Source organism: Galleria mellonella, unplaced genomic scaffold (genome assembly GCF_026898425.1).
Source record: "Galleria mellonella isolate WM207_F2 unplaced genomic scaffold, CSIRO_AGI_GalMel_v1 utg19, whole genome shotgun sequence".
NCBI lineage: Eukaryota > Metazoa > Arthropoda > Insecta > Lepidoptera > Pyralidae > Galleria > Galleria mellonella.
In genome coordinates this window covers 625,929-643,586 of record NW_026442028.1, presented here as the reverse complement: position 1 = coordinate 643,586, position 17,658 = coordinate 625,929, and the positions used below count along the sequence as shown (strand labels likewise).

Here is a 17,658-nt window from a genome sequence, read left to right as displayed (position 1 = left end):
TTTCTAACCAGAACAAAAATAGGTAACCTATGTCCTTCTCTAACCCAAATACGTACGTGTATACAAAATTGCTAGAGTCGTTAAAATGATAAGTGGTACAAACAAACACACACATTAATATATAAGTTAAATAAGAATTATCTTCTACATAATATTTAAGATTTAATGAATAGCTTAATAGTTATATCAAGGTATATTATCTTGATATATATAATCGCTATAAAGTTTAATTATCCAAGTTATATATCTTTATTCACATTAACGTAAGATGACGAAAAATATTATACTTATATCCGTTTGGAGATGCAAAACATCCTGTATTTTTTTAAGTACTTAAATACGTTTCACTAATGGGTATGTTGTTATTAGTAAATAAAAAAAAACTTTATCCAAGGTGACTGTGTAGATGATAATCAAGCACATAGCAAGAACATAAAATATTTTATGTTTTCGATTTGTTTTTTATTTTATGCGGGATACACTAAATAACATAAAAAGTAAATAAAATATATAATTATAATATTGAAGACATTGGTGCGTTAGATAGCGTTAGTAGATATGCCTAAATAATTAAATGAACAGTTTGCCTAGTAAGAAAATCTGTTTTATTGATTGAGAATAATTAAAAATAAAAAAGAATAGTATTTAATTATATAATTATATATTTAAATGCGTGGAAAAATATGAAAATTATATTAAGTTTACCTTTATCGTTTAAAAAAACTCAGTATGAAAAATTAGAAACCGTTGATACTCGTACTTTGTTTTCTCGAATAAACTAAGGTAACGATATTGAAATTAGTTTTCATTCTTATAATCATTATGGAATTACTCTCATTCCATTTTGTAAAACAGATTACTATAGTACATAATTTAGAAACAGCGGGGTCATTACACTTCATCTTTAGTAGCTTAAATAACAGACTTGTCAAATTTGGTCGCTTAAGAGTAACTTACCAAACATTTGCGCGTGTTTATTGTGATAGTCCACAGTGAGCTTGATCCTTCCTTTCCTATAGTCTATTTCCACTGTATGCCAGTCGTTGCTTACGTTGAATTTTACCGATTTCAGTACAGTCACGTTCTTGCCCACGTCCGGTACTAATTCGAATCTGATCTCCTCTTTTACCATTCTTACCTGAAATTGTTTACAAAGATTTAAATGAAATAAACAGATATAATATGTAAAAGATTTTACTATATTTAATTTAATATCCATTATATATCTTAAATGTCATGAGTTCTATGGGTTTCCCCCTTAAGAGATGAATATTACTATGCAATATTCACAATGATGGTTAGCCCCCAAAATCGCAAATAAATGTAAATATTCATAAATTATATATTTTCTTTCACATTAGCTCGAGAATAAATAAAATGGCAATGTCTCGTTTTGTCTCATGGATGCGGTAGCGAGAACGTGTCTATAGGATATATTATATTGTCAGTGTCAGAGATGTATGAGAGAGTAAGTGTTTATACTGTATTTGGTTATCCCTAGTCAGCTCTAGTCATCTTAGAATTATAAGGAGTGGTCATATATAAGATTCTTACTTCTTTACTTCACGAAAAAGATAAAGAAGTCGATAAAGAAAATACTCATTTGTAATGAGATTTAAGTGCCTATAAATATATATTAAAGGTAGTTAATATTCCATGATTGTGTAATACATTTTCAAAATCATCTTGGTTTTTTTATATTTTATTGTAGTTTGGTTTTTCTCATAGATTTAGCCGTCAGTAATGGATTTTTAGAATCAGTTAATTGGCGGTGTTCTGTGTTGTCATTCAAAGGTTAAAGATATAAATGTAAAAAGGTATTTTGTATTTTATGATACAACAACATTATAGATGAGACATGTATAATTTATGGCTATAAAAAATATAACAGCTTTTGATTATGTCGTATAAATAGATTTTATTTGTCAGTAAATTCTACAGATCACAACGTAAACTAGATGTGACATGATTTTATAATTTGTATGTATCAAGTATACATGATAGCTAATATCTACTGATACAATGAAACACAATAGTTTGTTTACTTGAACGTGCTTATCTCTGGAACGACTAATCGGATTTGAAAAATTCTTTTTGTATTTGATATCTCATTACTTGTGTAAGGGTATAGGTTATTCTACAGATCACAACATAGACTAGATGTGATGCTGTTATTGTAGTTACTCGAATAGTTTCAAGCTTAAGTTTCAAAGTTAATACGCGATTAATATAAATAAAAAAATAATTATAATATTAATGCAATTAATATGAGTAGCGTCTCCGTTTGTAGTTCAAATACAAGCGTACATATCATAAAACATACATAGACTGCCAAACTTCAACCCTTTCCTTTCATTAATACGTGTACAATGTTTAACTTTCTTGTTATACTTGGGAAATTCAATAATATTGTTATGACATTATGAGTACTGAGGTATAATTGTCTATAACGAAATTTTAAAGTACTTATTGTAATTCAGATTTAGGGACGTCGATGTTATTTGTTTCTATAGTTATATTGAGGACTATACAACATATCATACATAGAGTACCCTGCAATCCTGGCACGTCCTTCCTTCCTCGTGGGTGCAATAAGAAGTAACTAACTAAGGTTAACGGTTGATATAATGATGATATGATGGTGAATGTCAGATCAGAGATTTTACAGATACATATTTTGACATATTTTGAATGATTATTTTATGACTGCGAAGATTATTATTAACATACAAACATATATATGGTATATATATATATATATATATATATATATATATATATATATATATATGATTAAAATGATAAAATAATATATGAGTGTCATACAGAATTGAATAAACAATAAATATGCTCATGACAATAACACGTAATGAGGTACACATATTTCTAAATAAAGATAGAACACAATGTGAGAAAATGAACTTCGGTGATGCAAAAGAGCAATATCTCAGTTGTTTGCTCAAGAAGCAGAAACTACTGATTTTCATTTATTTCCTGGAGAACTTTTACTGCCTTGATTAGCACATACAATTTAGGACATACGAGTATATTAATGGTATTATAATTTTAATATTGGGTTCATATTGGATCTAAAATTTAAAACCATACCATAATTATAAATAAACAAAGAAAAAAAAATTATTCCTCGTTTGCAGACGATTTTTATTTATAGGTGATAAACTTACCTCCCAATAACCTTGGCCTGAGGTAATCTGACTGTATGCCAACACCGCCATATTCTTGCTCGTCTTAAAGTCAAATATCAAGTTTATACTGTGACTCTGATTCAGCGGCCACCATATATGGGACGTTGCGAAAGGATATGTTATTGGTATCACTTCTATATCGATCTCTTCGAATTCAGGGTCTAGCACGCCGATATAATGCACTTTAGTATTATTCTGTTTTAATTCATAAAGTATTGAAACATCGTTGTAATAAACGTACTTTAAGTTGCCAGCGAAATTGTTGAATGACTTCAGTCCCTTCATTTTATGTAAGTCTGGACCACCGCATATATATATTTCGGGATCTATGCATACAAATTTCGCATCGCCCGGTACTTCGTACACACCTTTTTTGTCGTCAAAATAAACGAACACGTTCTTTTCTTGTAATACAACAGTGAGGTTATGCCATCGGTTATTATTGACTTTATCGCCTATATAATCTTCTACAGGACCATCGCCTAAATCTATTTGGATAGCAACCTTTTCTTGATGTATTGAGAGAGCAATGTAATGGTGTTTGTCGTCGATTTGCCCGCTCGCGTAAAACAGAGCTGAGTCATCGAAACGCGTCTGCAAAAATATTCTTATTTGACACACCTTGTGCAATAAATTTGTTATAACGGTAGACGTCTTGACATTTTGATCGTACAGAATGCAGTAGTGTTTAGAATTAGTAAATGCGTCAACTTGGTTTGCGTGGCATTGATTTAACAAGTACTAAGTCTAGACTCTAAAGTTAGAATCCATATTTAGCATTCGCAAGATTAAGACAATCACAATCTCTATATTATATAGGACTATATAACATGACATGTTAACGCGGCTGGATTAGTTCCATGTAATTGAATGAAATCATACATTTCTTATATAATAATAAAAAAAAACCACTGATAATGGAACTGTCATGTTGTTACAGCTTATATAACATTATTTATTGTCAAAGGAACAAAAAAAAAAATAAACAATAGAATTGCCTTACAATTTATATTAAACATATCATTAATATAATATTTTAAAAAGTATTAAACATACTATACATTAAAATCAAGATCAAGATTTTGCTTGACAAAAAATCAACATTAATCGACATAAAACCCCATCGATTTAAAAATAATCATCAAATGAGTTTAGAATAGATAAGTAGGCAATGTCGAATAGAGAATCACTTGCTGACTCTGATCTATTGCTATATTATTCATTAGCTTTAACTCGCTATTTCCTCTTCATGACCGTGATATGGTCACTGACTGGGATAAAAATAATGGATGGGGTAGGATAAAGTAACCTGTGTATTTCTCCATCCCATATGAATACTTGTGTATCAAATTTCATATTGATTGGTTAAGATGTTAAGACGTTAAGAGGCGATAAAAAAACTCATTTTCATAATTACAATATATGTAAAAATAAGTTGATGTATTCTTTTGTAAAACCGTCTGCGTTATTATCGGAATGCAATAAATGTACACAATAAACTTGTAATTCTTTGTCAGTAAATTCTAGAAAAAAAAAAATGAAAAGAGCACCATTCAAAGTCATTGTTGAATCAAATTAGATAATTACCATAACAGGAATACTTTGAATATTACTGAGGAACTATTTCGAGTCTATGTTGACATTGTGTTTTGACGTACACAATACTAGATTTCTATTCTATAACTAATATGTTAACTGGTATTGGAAAATTTTATATATTTTAAAATAGTTGTTGTTTGATATTTTACCAGAGGGTAGGTAGACTTAAGAGGGGATTAACGAACATAATGGTAGAGGGATGGGCAGCAGTGTTCTTCTTAAAACATCACCAAAACCTAACTGCGGTTGCTAACCTGTCTGCCAAGCGTGACAATTATTAATGGCGTATTCAATTTACATTCTGGGGTAGGCACGTCTTACCTGAACCCCCCTATACCTTTAACTATACTTATGCTTGCTATAGGAGTGGGATATAATAGGGAAAGTTTCGGGTACGTAGAAATAACAACATAGTTTTCAAGATAAGGCTCCATGCATTATAATTGTCATCCATTACAGGAACACGAGTGAGACAGATGGATACATGCAGATGACTTTTATACAATGCTCCTTTCTAGTAAATTTCGGAAATACCAGTAATACTTAATATTATACACATTTCATTAATTTAACCCACTCCAAAATATTTTAACCACTCAATAATTATTAGAAAAACAAGAAATCGGAATATGATTTTCATATTTTAATAATATTTATTTTTATATATTATTATTTGGTAAATTGCCAACTCTATACACGAATATAGACTTGGCGATTGGCTTTACAAATAGTACGAACTAATAATAATATTATAAAAAGAAAAGATTTGATTGTTTTATTTGTAATGGATAAACTCAAAAACTACTTAACTGATTTTAAAAGTTCTTTTTAATCTATAGAAAGCTAAATTGTCAACGAGTATTACATACCATAATAATATATTATTTTCGAAAATGTTATATATCCATGCGAAACTGGGCGCGACTGCTAGTTAGAAATAAATGTTTAAAATTTTTTTATATTATAATTTATTAATATTTACCTTAAAATGTAGGCTCACTCTCGTATTGGTGGAGTGCACTCGATCTTTCCAATCGTAAACTCGATACGATACGTAACTGGAGCCGCGTAAAGTGAGAACTGTCGCCGCTGCATTCGATGACGTAACACAAAAAAAAAAACAAGATAATTAATACATTTACAATTAGTGAAAGTAGTTGAAGAAATGATAGCATTTTGTGGAATCCGGATTAGAGTTGAATGTAAACAAATTAAAGTTTTAATAAGTTATTTAACGAGTAAAGTAATTAAAGGTTCTTTTGTTAACATTGTTCGTATTTCACACGGCTAATTATACGAAGTAGTTTTTAATCAGAACTACTTATCGATTATAAAATCTTAGTATAACTGTGTACTGAATATAATAAATATACTTATTAAAGTGTGTATTTACTATGTGGAATTGGTTTTAAATAATGTTCTTGTAATAAACAAATTTACTAAAGATCACTTAATATATATATATATATATATATATCTTAAAGGTTGACTAGTAGAGAATGCCTATAGCATTAAGTCTGCCTCTTGTGAAAATAAATAAATTAATACAATTCGGCGTATTCCAGTGATCTTTAATAAATTTGTTAGTTACTGGAAAACATTGATAGATAAGTTTTGCTTTCATTAAAAGTCAAAGACAAATTACATTGTGAGGCGAAAAGTAGAGAAGTTTGTACCATTAACATCATGAAACTCTAAGTAAAATTTTATCATGATACCATACATTTTGAATAATTAATTCAAATCAAGAGTTCAGCACATATTTTAGATGTGTAATCAAGTTAAACGGGAGTAAATAGATACTAAAGCAGATAGTTAAAAAAGATTTATATACTTTAATGTCTTTAACTGTTTACAGAATGTACCTACCTACTTGTAAATTTTAGGTAATAAAATTTAAGATAGGATCTGTGTTTATGTTAGGATGTTTTCGCTTGTTATATTGGTATTAATTGCTTTTATATCTCTTTTATCTTTTCTAGGGGTGCCAATTTTTACAGTATAATTGGATGTTAAATAATTTAATTGCTTCCCATATGTAAAATACGTAGTTTTTAATATCGTTTATCATTTGATATTTATAACATAATAATATTATTGTACATAATATGTCAAAATGTTTTTAAGTCAATAATTTATTCCTAAAAGATAATTCTTAAATGAATTGCATGTAAAAAAAATATATATAAATTAATTAATGAGATACGTACTGTAAACATCGCAGAGCTGTTCCTCATACAAAGTACCAAAACAATCACATCTATATCCATTATATTCATTTATGCATCTAGAACCTTCGAAACATAGATTCTCTGTGGTTTTACATTTGTCTATACATCCTTCCTTAACATTTTCATGTTTTGTAGCTATGAGTGGTACTATTGGCAATAGATCAGAGGCCGCTTTCCCTGAGCTTAGTACCATATCACTAATACAGCCAACGAATGATTCTATTATGTATTTGACGCCGTGTAATTTTTCTTCTGAACTTAGACCTGATAATTTATATTAGTTTATGAATACGGAGAATTTATGTAAATAAATAATAAGAATTTGAATGAATTTAAGAGAAATAAAGATTGAATTGAGATTCAAGAAATTAAAATATATTAAAGTTTTATCATTAGCACCCATTCATGTTTAAAGCGACAATTGATATTTTCTATTAAATAAGCTGTTAGTCAACTTATTTCTCAATTTGTGTCGAATAAAATATTATGAAATGCTTTTTTGCCAGTTTTTCGGTGAAAATAAGTAAAATGAATTAATATTTAGAAAATATATTACCGCTATATAGACTTATCGAGATTACAATCTGACAAAATGATAACTAGCTACATACCTCCAATTAAAATGACCGATGTTAGATTATCTGTAATACCATAGTTTGTGTCAAAACTTAATCCCTGAAAATAAAGCGATTATATAAGATAATACAAATAAAAATAATCGTTCATATTTTATTCTAAATAATGTCAACAAAAAATAATGGATAATGGCTAAAATGATGATGAATATCAATAAAATAAAAACAAAATTTTGAGTTTCGAACATTTAACATTATATCTGTACATTTATAATATATTGATATGGATTTGTCAGATTGACAGAGTCACGTACACATTAGATCTACATGATATTAAATTTAAAAAATATAAAAAGTTACTTTTTACCACTGAAAACCATTATAAAACACGCGAAAATATGTGACAATTATGTGATAGTGTTATCTATATAAATGCTACACGTTTATATATGAATACATTGAAATAACTAAACTTTATATACCCAAGTGATGGTGAACTGTGACCTTAGTTAAAAGCACTTAAAATAGGATGTTATAAAGAGTATTCATATAATCAGTGAATTAACTGTGGAAAAATATAGTGATTAAATTAAAATAATGTTGAACTAAATGAAGTTGATTATGTAAATATTATACGGAGGGTAGTAACAAAAAAAAAAAAAAAAAAAAAAAAAAGGCACTGATTTTACGTTTCGTTTTTGCATATGACGAATCATGCTTATTTGAAGAAATATATGCATTTTATTTTAAATATATAGGAATTAATATATTAAAATGGATTCAGTTAACACAAGACCAAGAAGAGCAAAATCACTAACCGATATATCAGAATCAGAATCATCTTCACCATATTCAAGTATGAAAAGTCTTCCGAATATTTCTGTGGAAGATGTAGACTTAATTACAGAACTAAAAGCACAAATCTACACACTAAATATAGAATTACACTCAGCCCATCAAGAAATAGAAAATTTATGCATGGAAAATAGAACTTTAAAAAAAATTATAGAAAAAAAGGACGTAACTATTAAAATATACAAATCGATGAATTCGCCAAATACATGTACGTCCAACATACATATAAAAAATAAAGTTACATTATCTGGAAAAAAACAAAGATTATCCTCTGGCTGTGAAATTTTAGAAACAGAAAAAACTGAAGACAGATTCTTCAATGAATTCGATCTATGTACTCCAATACGGCGAACGTTAATTAAAAAACCAAAGAAAAATCCTATATATAATGAAGAGTCGGACACAGATTTTGTATTAAAGCATTTGAATAATCCAGAGTTTAAAACAGAAATTACAAAACAAAACCAAGAAATATTAGAAAAGGACAGACATCAAAATTATGAGCAGAATAATACCAACGAAAAGAAAATTAAAAACTGCATAAACAATAAGACCGATAAAAAAAAGAGAATTATAATAATCGGTGATCAGCAAGTTGCTGGTCTAGCCTTAGAATTATATCGAACTCGTAAAAATAAATGGAATAATGATTATAAAATAGAGGGATTTGTAAAGCCTAATGCACAAAGCTCTGATATACTGAATACTTGTTCCAATTTGGTATCGGGATTGAATAATAACGACAGAGTCATTCTTTCTGTAGGGTCAAATGATCAGAACCCTATGCAACTACTTAACAATTTAACGCTAAAATTAAATAATATGAGACATACGACAGTGTTTATTCTACAGGTTCTCAAAAGCACACATTTAAATGTTAATTTACTAAATTATCATATTAAAACATTAACACTTAATTACACAAATTGCAAATATATTTATTACAAAGATAATAACTTAAATCGACATGTGATGCGAAGTAAATTTTGCAAGTATATTAATTATGAAATTGACATGAATGACTATCAAAATAAATACTTGACTAGATTATACAAACCTTCATTGACAGATAAAAAAATGCAAGACAAAAATGTGAACACCTATAAAAAAGGGACAATACCATACTATTTTAATTTAATAAAAAATAAAAATAAAATAGCAAAAATAGAACAATCATTTTTTCGTGGAAAAAGTGTATAAAGTTACAATTTTTCATCAAAATATGGGAGGTATTTTGAATAAAATAGATATATTTCAATCGGCTATAGACGAACTAAATTCAAAAATAAACAAAATAGATGTTATCTGTATAAGCGAAACATTCATAAAAGAGGGTTCTATAAATAACTTAAAAGTTAAAAACTATAATATAGCTGCCCATTACTGTAGACAACAAGAAAAAAGGGGCGGTACTTGTATTTTAATCAAATCTAACTTAGAATACAAAACACTAAATTTAAATGAATTTTCAAGTATATACGCCTTCGAATGTTGTGGAATAGAATTATCAAATTTTAATTTGACAATTATATGTATATATAGAACCCCTACTTCAAATATACGAATATTTTTTGAGCAGTTTACTAAAATATTAAACAAATATACGTCGCAAAAGAATAAAAAAGTTATTATTTGTGGCGACTGGAATATCGATTTATTTAAGGAAAATAAGAATAAAAATGAACTAACATCAATTCTGACAAATTATAACTTTAGAAATCACATAAATAAGCCTACACGTAAAAGGGCTTGTATCGATTTGATAACTAGTAATGCAGAAGATATTAAATCAGAAATACATCTATTAGCACTGTCTGACCACGAGACAGGACAAACTGTTACATGTACTATTAAACCGTGCAAAAGAATATACAAAAAGCCACTTACATGGTTTGAAAAAAAAAAGAGACTACAACAAGGAGAACATTAAGAAATTCAAACACTGTATTTCGTCACTGACTTTCAATGAAGTATTTGAAGAAAGTGATGCAAATATTGCATTTAACAAACTCCATGACTTAATCACCATGTTTTATAACTTATGCTTTCCTCTATTGACAGTTAAAATAAATAATAAACCTGTAAAGACAAAATGGCTAACTAAAGGTTTAAAACGAGCTTGTTTAAATAAACGACGACTGTATTTAAAATATCAATATGACAAAAGCAACAAAAAACAGAATTTAAAAAAATACGTAGAATATAACAAGGTTTTAAAAAAATGTATTACTAAATCACAACAATTAATAAATATGCGTTATATCTCAAACTGTAAAAACATATCTAAAGCAGCGTGGAATGTAATAAAAAATAATTTTAGTTTCAATGACAATGCTACAAACTTAATAAATAAAATTAGTACTGATACAGGAATATATACACACTCAAAATACATAGCAGAATGTTTTAATGATTATTTTCTTAGGTTAACTAAAGATAAATGTAACTCAAAAATAAAGACACCACAAAATATAAACACTATGTTTTTAACTCCAGTAAATGCAGATGATATTTATAAAATTATAAACAGCCTAAGGAATACAAATGCTGTAGGTTATGACGAAATAAATACAAATATTTTAAAAATGTGTGCAACAGATTTATCAAAACCACTCTGTCATGTAATAAACCGTTCTTTTCAGCAGGGTATCTTTCCAGAGAGGTTAAAATATTCCGTGATTAGACCACTGCATAAAAAAGGTGATACGTTAAATTTGGCAAATTATCGCCCAATTACATTAGTCCCAATTCTATCAAAAATTTTTGAAAAAATTGTATATAATAAAATAAACTCTTTTGTAACACAGCATAAGATTTTAAATCCTAACCAATATGGTTTTAGAAAATCGAGTTCTACTACTTTAGCTTGTTTCAATTTGATCAATACAATCACACAAAGTTTAAATAATAAAGTTCCAGTTGCTGCTCTACTATTAGATATGAGCAAAGCATTTGATTTTGTTTCACATAAACTATTACTAAATAAACTTTATAATTATGGAATTAGAGGCAAAATACACGACTGGTTAGCAAGCTATTTAAAAAATAGACAACAGTGTGTTGAGATAACCCAAATTGTCGGGAAAAATAAAATAACAAACAAATCGGACTACAAAACTTGTAATGCGTGTGGTGTTCCTCAAGGTAGTATTCTAGGGCCTCTTTTGTTCTTACTATACATAAATGATTTACCAGAGGCGATAAATCATGAAACGATGCTTTTTGCAGATGATACAACAATTATTGTTAAATGTAAAAATGCATCGACTTTTGAAAATGACATAAATGAAGCATTACTAAGAGCCGTTAATTGGCTAGAAGCTAATAATTTGACTATAAACATAACTAAGACACAATTAATACAATTTCAAACATACAATAGTAAACATATAAATCTAAATATAAATTATAAGAATATAATAATTAAAGAAATAGATTCAACAAAATTTCTAGGAATATATATAGATAAATTTTGTAATTGGAAAAACCACGTTCACAACCTAAGTAAAAAACTTGATTCGTTTGTGTTTGTATTAAATCGTCTAAGGAAAGTGGTTTCCGAAAAAGCAGCAATGTTAGCATACCATGGATATGTTGCTTCACAATTACGCTATGGTTTAATACTATGGGGAAACTCTGTCGATATTATAAAAATATTCAGAGCACAAAAAAAATGTGTCAGATCATTGTGCGGGGCTTATTTCCTGGATAGTTGTGAACCATTGTTTAAAGAAAAAAAGATTTTACCGTTACCAGCTCTTTACATATATGAAATTTGCTTGTTCATCCGAAAACATATTGAATTGTTTGTAATTAAATCCACAAATAGAAGTCAAAGACTTCAAAATAAATTAGAAATACCGACACAGAGACTTAACATGTTTCAAAGAAATAGTTATTGCATGGCTATTAAAATATATAATAAATTGTCTAATAATGTTAAAAATTTGACCAACACACAGTTTAGGAGAAGATTGTTTGACTACTTAATTGATGGTTGTTTCTATTCTGTGAAAGACTTTTTAAATAGATGTAATTTGTGATACTTGACATTGTAAAAGCTTATTAGTAATTGTAATTGGAATGTTAATTGACTTATTTTGGATATTATAAAAAAAAAAAAACATTTACACACCGAAATGGTAAATATTGCTGAACAATTACTTAACAATAACTTAAGATCTGCTACTGGCAATCACCAATATTTTGTAAATAAATGATTATTATTATTATTATTATTATATACGACATGGTCCAACTATATTATGTGAAAACTTTTCATTGGATTTGAAAATTAGATCTGGAGACGTCGATGGTTTATACGTAAGTTACCAACAATATAAACAACGACATAATTAGGTATATACCTAATTATGTTGTTTATTTATAATTCAAAATACTTCGATTTTATTATTTATAATATTTATTATAAAATAAATTTTTATTTGACTTCTCAATAAATTACAGTTAATTCTTTCTATAGTTTATTATATCTTACAATTTGCTTTTACCATATACTAGTTTAATTTAATTAAATAAATGATGCTGTACCTGTAATAATAAAGAAAAATTATTGTTAAATCAAAGAAAGCTGGAACATAAGTAAACTACATTTTCATAATATCGAACATACGGTTTCTTTTTCCATTTACTTCCATTGATTTTTTGTGTTATTGTTTATTTACTCTTATTTCTTCAATTTACTGACCTTTAAATATACCTCCTCTTTTAGTTGATCGACTTTAGCGATGAGCCGTGCCCCGTGGACGTCGATGGTAACCACCACACTGTGCCATTGGTCCCTGTTGAGTGCACGGCCCACCGTTACCGATGTTAGGTGCTTGCCAAATACGTGCACCACTAGAAATAATGAAAACAAACAGAAAATTTATCAGTAATAAGGTATTTTTAGATTATAATTTCTATTATATTAATAACATTATAGTATTTAAACGATATACTTAGATTATTATCTGTCAAATAGGAGACGAACGTATATTTACAATAAATGTATTTTGATTCAGGTCATGGTACAGCCGAAACGTGAAAGCAAATACAGCAGATATAACGTATAAACAACGTCACCAAATATGATCTTATTTTTAACCGACTTCAAAGTGCAGGTTTTTAATTTGGTTATATTTTTTGTTTTATTACTTTATAATTTTTGCAAAATTCTTTTTTTATGTGAAAGGATTAATTACAGATAGGTCTCGTTTACTTTTTAAATCAAAATAAACAGTTTTGCCATAATTGATGTTGGATTTTTTGTGGCATACAATCTTAAATTTTCTAGGGTAAGGTTACGATAGGATGTACATCTGTATTAGTCTTACTTTATTTTGTAACAATCGAGGCTATTGTTTATCTTTATGAAGCAAAGGTTGCGTGTTATGTAGCAAAATCTGTATGTAAGCATATTTTCTTACAGATTTTTTTGTAAATTTGATATGATATGATATGAATAAATTTTGATGTAAAGTGGTAGCCGTCGCCTATAGACATGAGCAGTATCATAGACATAACAGAGTATACTGTTTCGCCCATGATACCTTCCATGCGTTGCCTTTCCTGAGGACTCAGATGTTATTCCTCTGTTACCTGTAAATTCACTGCCATATACCACCCTTCAAACCGAAACACAGCCATGCAAACAAAACTGCTTCACGGTAGAAACACGAATGGGACAGAGATGCCTAAGCAAATGACTTTTTACTAAGTCTCCCTCTGGTAATTATTATAGTATTAAAGTTATTTTCAGCCTAGTTTTTTAGTTTTATTATTTTTCTGTTGTTACGCCTTGACCAGATATACATATATAGTTATTCCTCTCCATTCTAAGGTTGTTTGGAAGATATCGCTATTTAGCGATAAGAATGCCCATTGTTGTCTCTTTATCTTGATTTTTGTAATTAAGTTAATTATTTTTTTGTGTACATATTGTTAATCTTTGTGATCTATAATATTCTTTGAAAGAAAAAATTAAGATTTCATTTAGTCATTCATTATAACATCAGAAATAATATTTCTCTCTAACACTAGTTTTTCAAGATGACAACGCAAAAATAAATTATAAACGAATTAAATTAGATATTTCAGCAATGAATACTTCATTTAAAGATTCGTGCAAAATAGTTAATAACTATTTTTAAGGTTAAATTATACAGAGTATTCAAACATCAAGGTTCTATATGCCCTGGTGGTACCACCACGCTGCAAATGTATACAAATAGAAATACTGCATTTAATTTAAAGTTTTGTAAAGTTTTCTTCATGGCCAACCTATTAAAGTGGCCTTGAGTTTACACCAAAATACTTATGTGACTATCTTCAAGCCTTATTTTGCGAATTACTATTCGCAAAATAATTGATATATAAAATTTAAATTATCAAAATCAAGGTCAAAGAAAACAACGTGTTTCCTCTTTGAATAAATTATTATTTAATGAAATAAATCCTATCTCATCAGTCGTTCATTGTCCACTGTTGAACATAAGCTTCCCCCATAACGGGGCTTATTTAATGAAATATTTTAAACGAATTATTTTTATATCGTTTACTAGTTTTTTTTGTTCGCTTCTTCATACGTGTGATTTCAGTAGTAGAGGAATTAATGAAATAAATCACTTTTAGGCATCATATCAAGACAAAAAAGGGCCGTGTCGTCCCGGCATAAAATAGGCCACCACTTCCTTTCCCATGGGTGTCTAAGTTGCGACTAAGGGAACTTAATGGTAAATAAAAAAATATCACCAAAAGCCTAACTGCAGTTACCAATACAAGCATCAAGCATGGCAGCTATTGGCAAAATCTCCCTTTTAGTAGAAGCCTATGTTCAGCAGTGGACAATTAATGGCATGATATGATGATAAAGATAAAATATACACCAGATTTTAAGTTAAAACTTGAGGAACAAAACTGTGGAAAATATATACAATTTAGAGTAGCAGTTTTTGTGTAATGCTGAAACTGACAAATAGATGATAACTGACCAACAGAAAAATTATATAAAAGATATCGTTTTCACTCACTGTACGTCATCATAATAACCTTCATATTATTTTTCATTAAGTATCTCCCATGTCATTTAATCTAAGCAATGTTGCCAATAGAGGGAGGCCTATATTCGGCAGTGGACAGGTAATTGCTGATATGGTAATGATGATCTCTCATGTACAAATAACATGTATTTACAATTTTATGATATAGGATCATAACAAATATTACTCAAAGTATTTGTACATTTTTCCACTGTATAAAAAGTTAGTTGTTAAGTAAATTTACAGTTCTAGCAAGATAAACAATATTAGATTTTTTTTATACAACTTAGAATGGCAAACAAGCTGACGGGCCACCTGATGGAAAGTGGTAACCGTCGCCTATAGACATGAGCAGTAAGTACCATGGACATAACAGAGTATACTGTTTCGCCCATGATACCCCTCATGCGTTGCTATTCCTGAGGACTCAGATGTTATTTCTCTGTACCCTGTAAATTCACGCCATATCCCACCCTTCAAACCAAAACACAGCCGTGCAAACACATATATATAGCTATAGATAGTACGACATAGACACGTTACGATATTTATGTAATATACTCCAGATTCTGAGAATATCCCTGAAGCACTAGAGAATCAAGACAACTCGATCAACATTGAATATATTATTGTGCTAAACACGGAGGCGGTAATAGGATATGCTGTGTACAGCCGATATAGAATGTTCCGAGTACGTCGTACAAATCGATCTCAAGTCTGAATTGAAACATATCTCGAGTAATTGTCTATGGCTAGATTTTTATTGTTATAGTAATTTAACTAGTATATTTTGTTCTGCAAAAATGATAAACTGTATTGCAGTTTACTTTTTTCAACCGAGTTAAAAAAAAACGAGGCTCTCAATTTGGTTGCCTTTTTATGTTTGATATCTCAAAACTCCGTTAGTTCTAAACCGATTTGATGAATTCTTTTTTAATTTGAAAGGATATACTTACAGATTGATTTTATAGGAATTTAATCAAAATCGGTCTAATAGTTTAGTTTTTAGATAGTGGGACACAATCTTTTTGCGGTTTGTCGGTCTGTGTGTCAAACCGTGAACATACATACACACGCGTGTTTACATGGATTTTACTTTGTAACAAATATATTTTTTGTTCTGAACAAATAATAGCCCGATCATTACAAAATCAATAAGAGACTAATATTATAATAAATTCTTAAACATGAAAAGAATTGTGAAACTGATTCACAACTGTCTACGTAATTGCGTAATATGTTGATAAGAAATCAAATGAATTAAGAATCTTTTTCATTTGGAAGTTGTTTAAAAATAAAGTTCTTATTACTTGCCTTAAAAATGTAATGTTAAACCATGATACGCCAATATTTTTTAAATCGATATATAAAAAATGAGGCATAAAACCTTAGTCTTCAGGAACGGCAACGAATGGCGATATATCATGGGCGACACTCTGTGATGTCCATGTCTATAAGTGACGGATACTACTTTCTATTGGGTGGGTCGAGAGCTTGTTTGTCCTTCTAAGTTGCATAAAAAAAACACAAAAATACTGACATGACATGCTAAGAATAGATCTTTACTCACCTTTCAACTCTCCTTTTTCTACGATTACGTATAAGGCGTAAGGTTGCATCTTGAATACGGGATTCTTAACATTATGATACACGAGCAGGCCATGAGGAAGCCTCGTGCGGAATTTGAACGATATTTCCCTGCATAATCTGAAAATAAGCTAATATTATAGACAACACGATGTATTTATAAATTTAAGGTAGTATTATTGTTGTACTATTGCAAAAGATAGAATAGTCTCTTTCAATTATATGTGTATTGTGTTCTCAGCTCTTAACCGATACGTGAACAGCTGAGTTTGACTTAAAAGCGTATTAATTAAAACACCATTTAAATATGCAGCTCATACTCTTGAGATTGATTTGTTAATACGTACTTGACATTGGTAAAGAGTTTCGAGTCGAGATTTTGCTTCGTAATTAAATTTAGATATGACTGTAAGGGAACTATGCATCATTAACTAATCCAAGGGAAAGTTAATGTGTAACAATACGAAATGTAATAACATCATTATCTCAGCCATTATCCGTCCACTGCTGAATTGCCTTTCTGTAGACTGCCATAAAGAACGGTCCTGAGCCACATACATCCACT

General features: G+C 29.1%; 1 protein-coding gene across 1 annotated transcript in view; it reads right to left on the bottom strand.

Annotated features, from left to right (window-relative positions):
- Positions 1 to 17,658, bottom strand: part of LOC113521396 (axotactin) — a 35,369-nt gene that overhangs the window by 14,365 nt on the left and 3,346 nt on the right. Inside the window, exons 4-10 of the mRNA XM_052894095.1 lie at positions 17,077 to 17,213; positions 13,175 to 13,326; positions 7,648 to 7,711; positions 7,016 to 7,300; positions 5,788 to 5,894; positions 3,186 to 3,800; positions 958 to 1,138 (exon numbers count right to left, since the gene is read on the bottom strand). Coding sequence (XP_052750055.1) covers positions 958 to 1,138; positions 3,186 to 3,800; positions 5,788 to 5,894; positions 7,016 to 7,300; positions 7,648 to 7,711; positions 13,175 to 13,326; positions 17,077 to 17,213 — 1,541 coding nt within the window. The remainder of the gene's footprint in view (positions 1 to 957; positions 1,139 to 3,185; positions 3,801 to 5,787; positions 5,895 to 7,015; positions 7,301 to 7,647; positions 7,712 to 13,174; positions 13,327 to 17,076; positions 17,214 to 17,658) is intronic.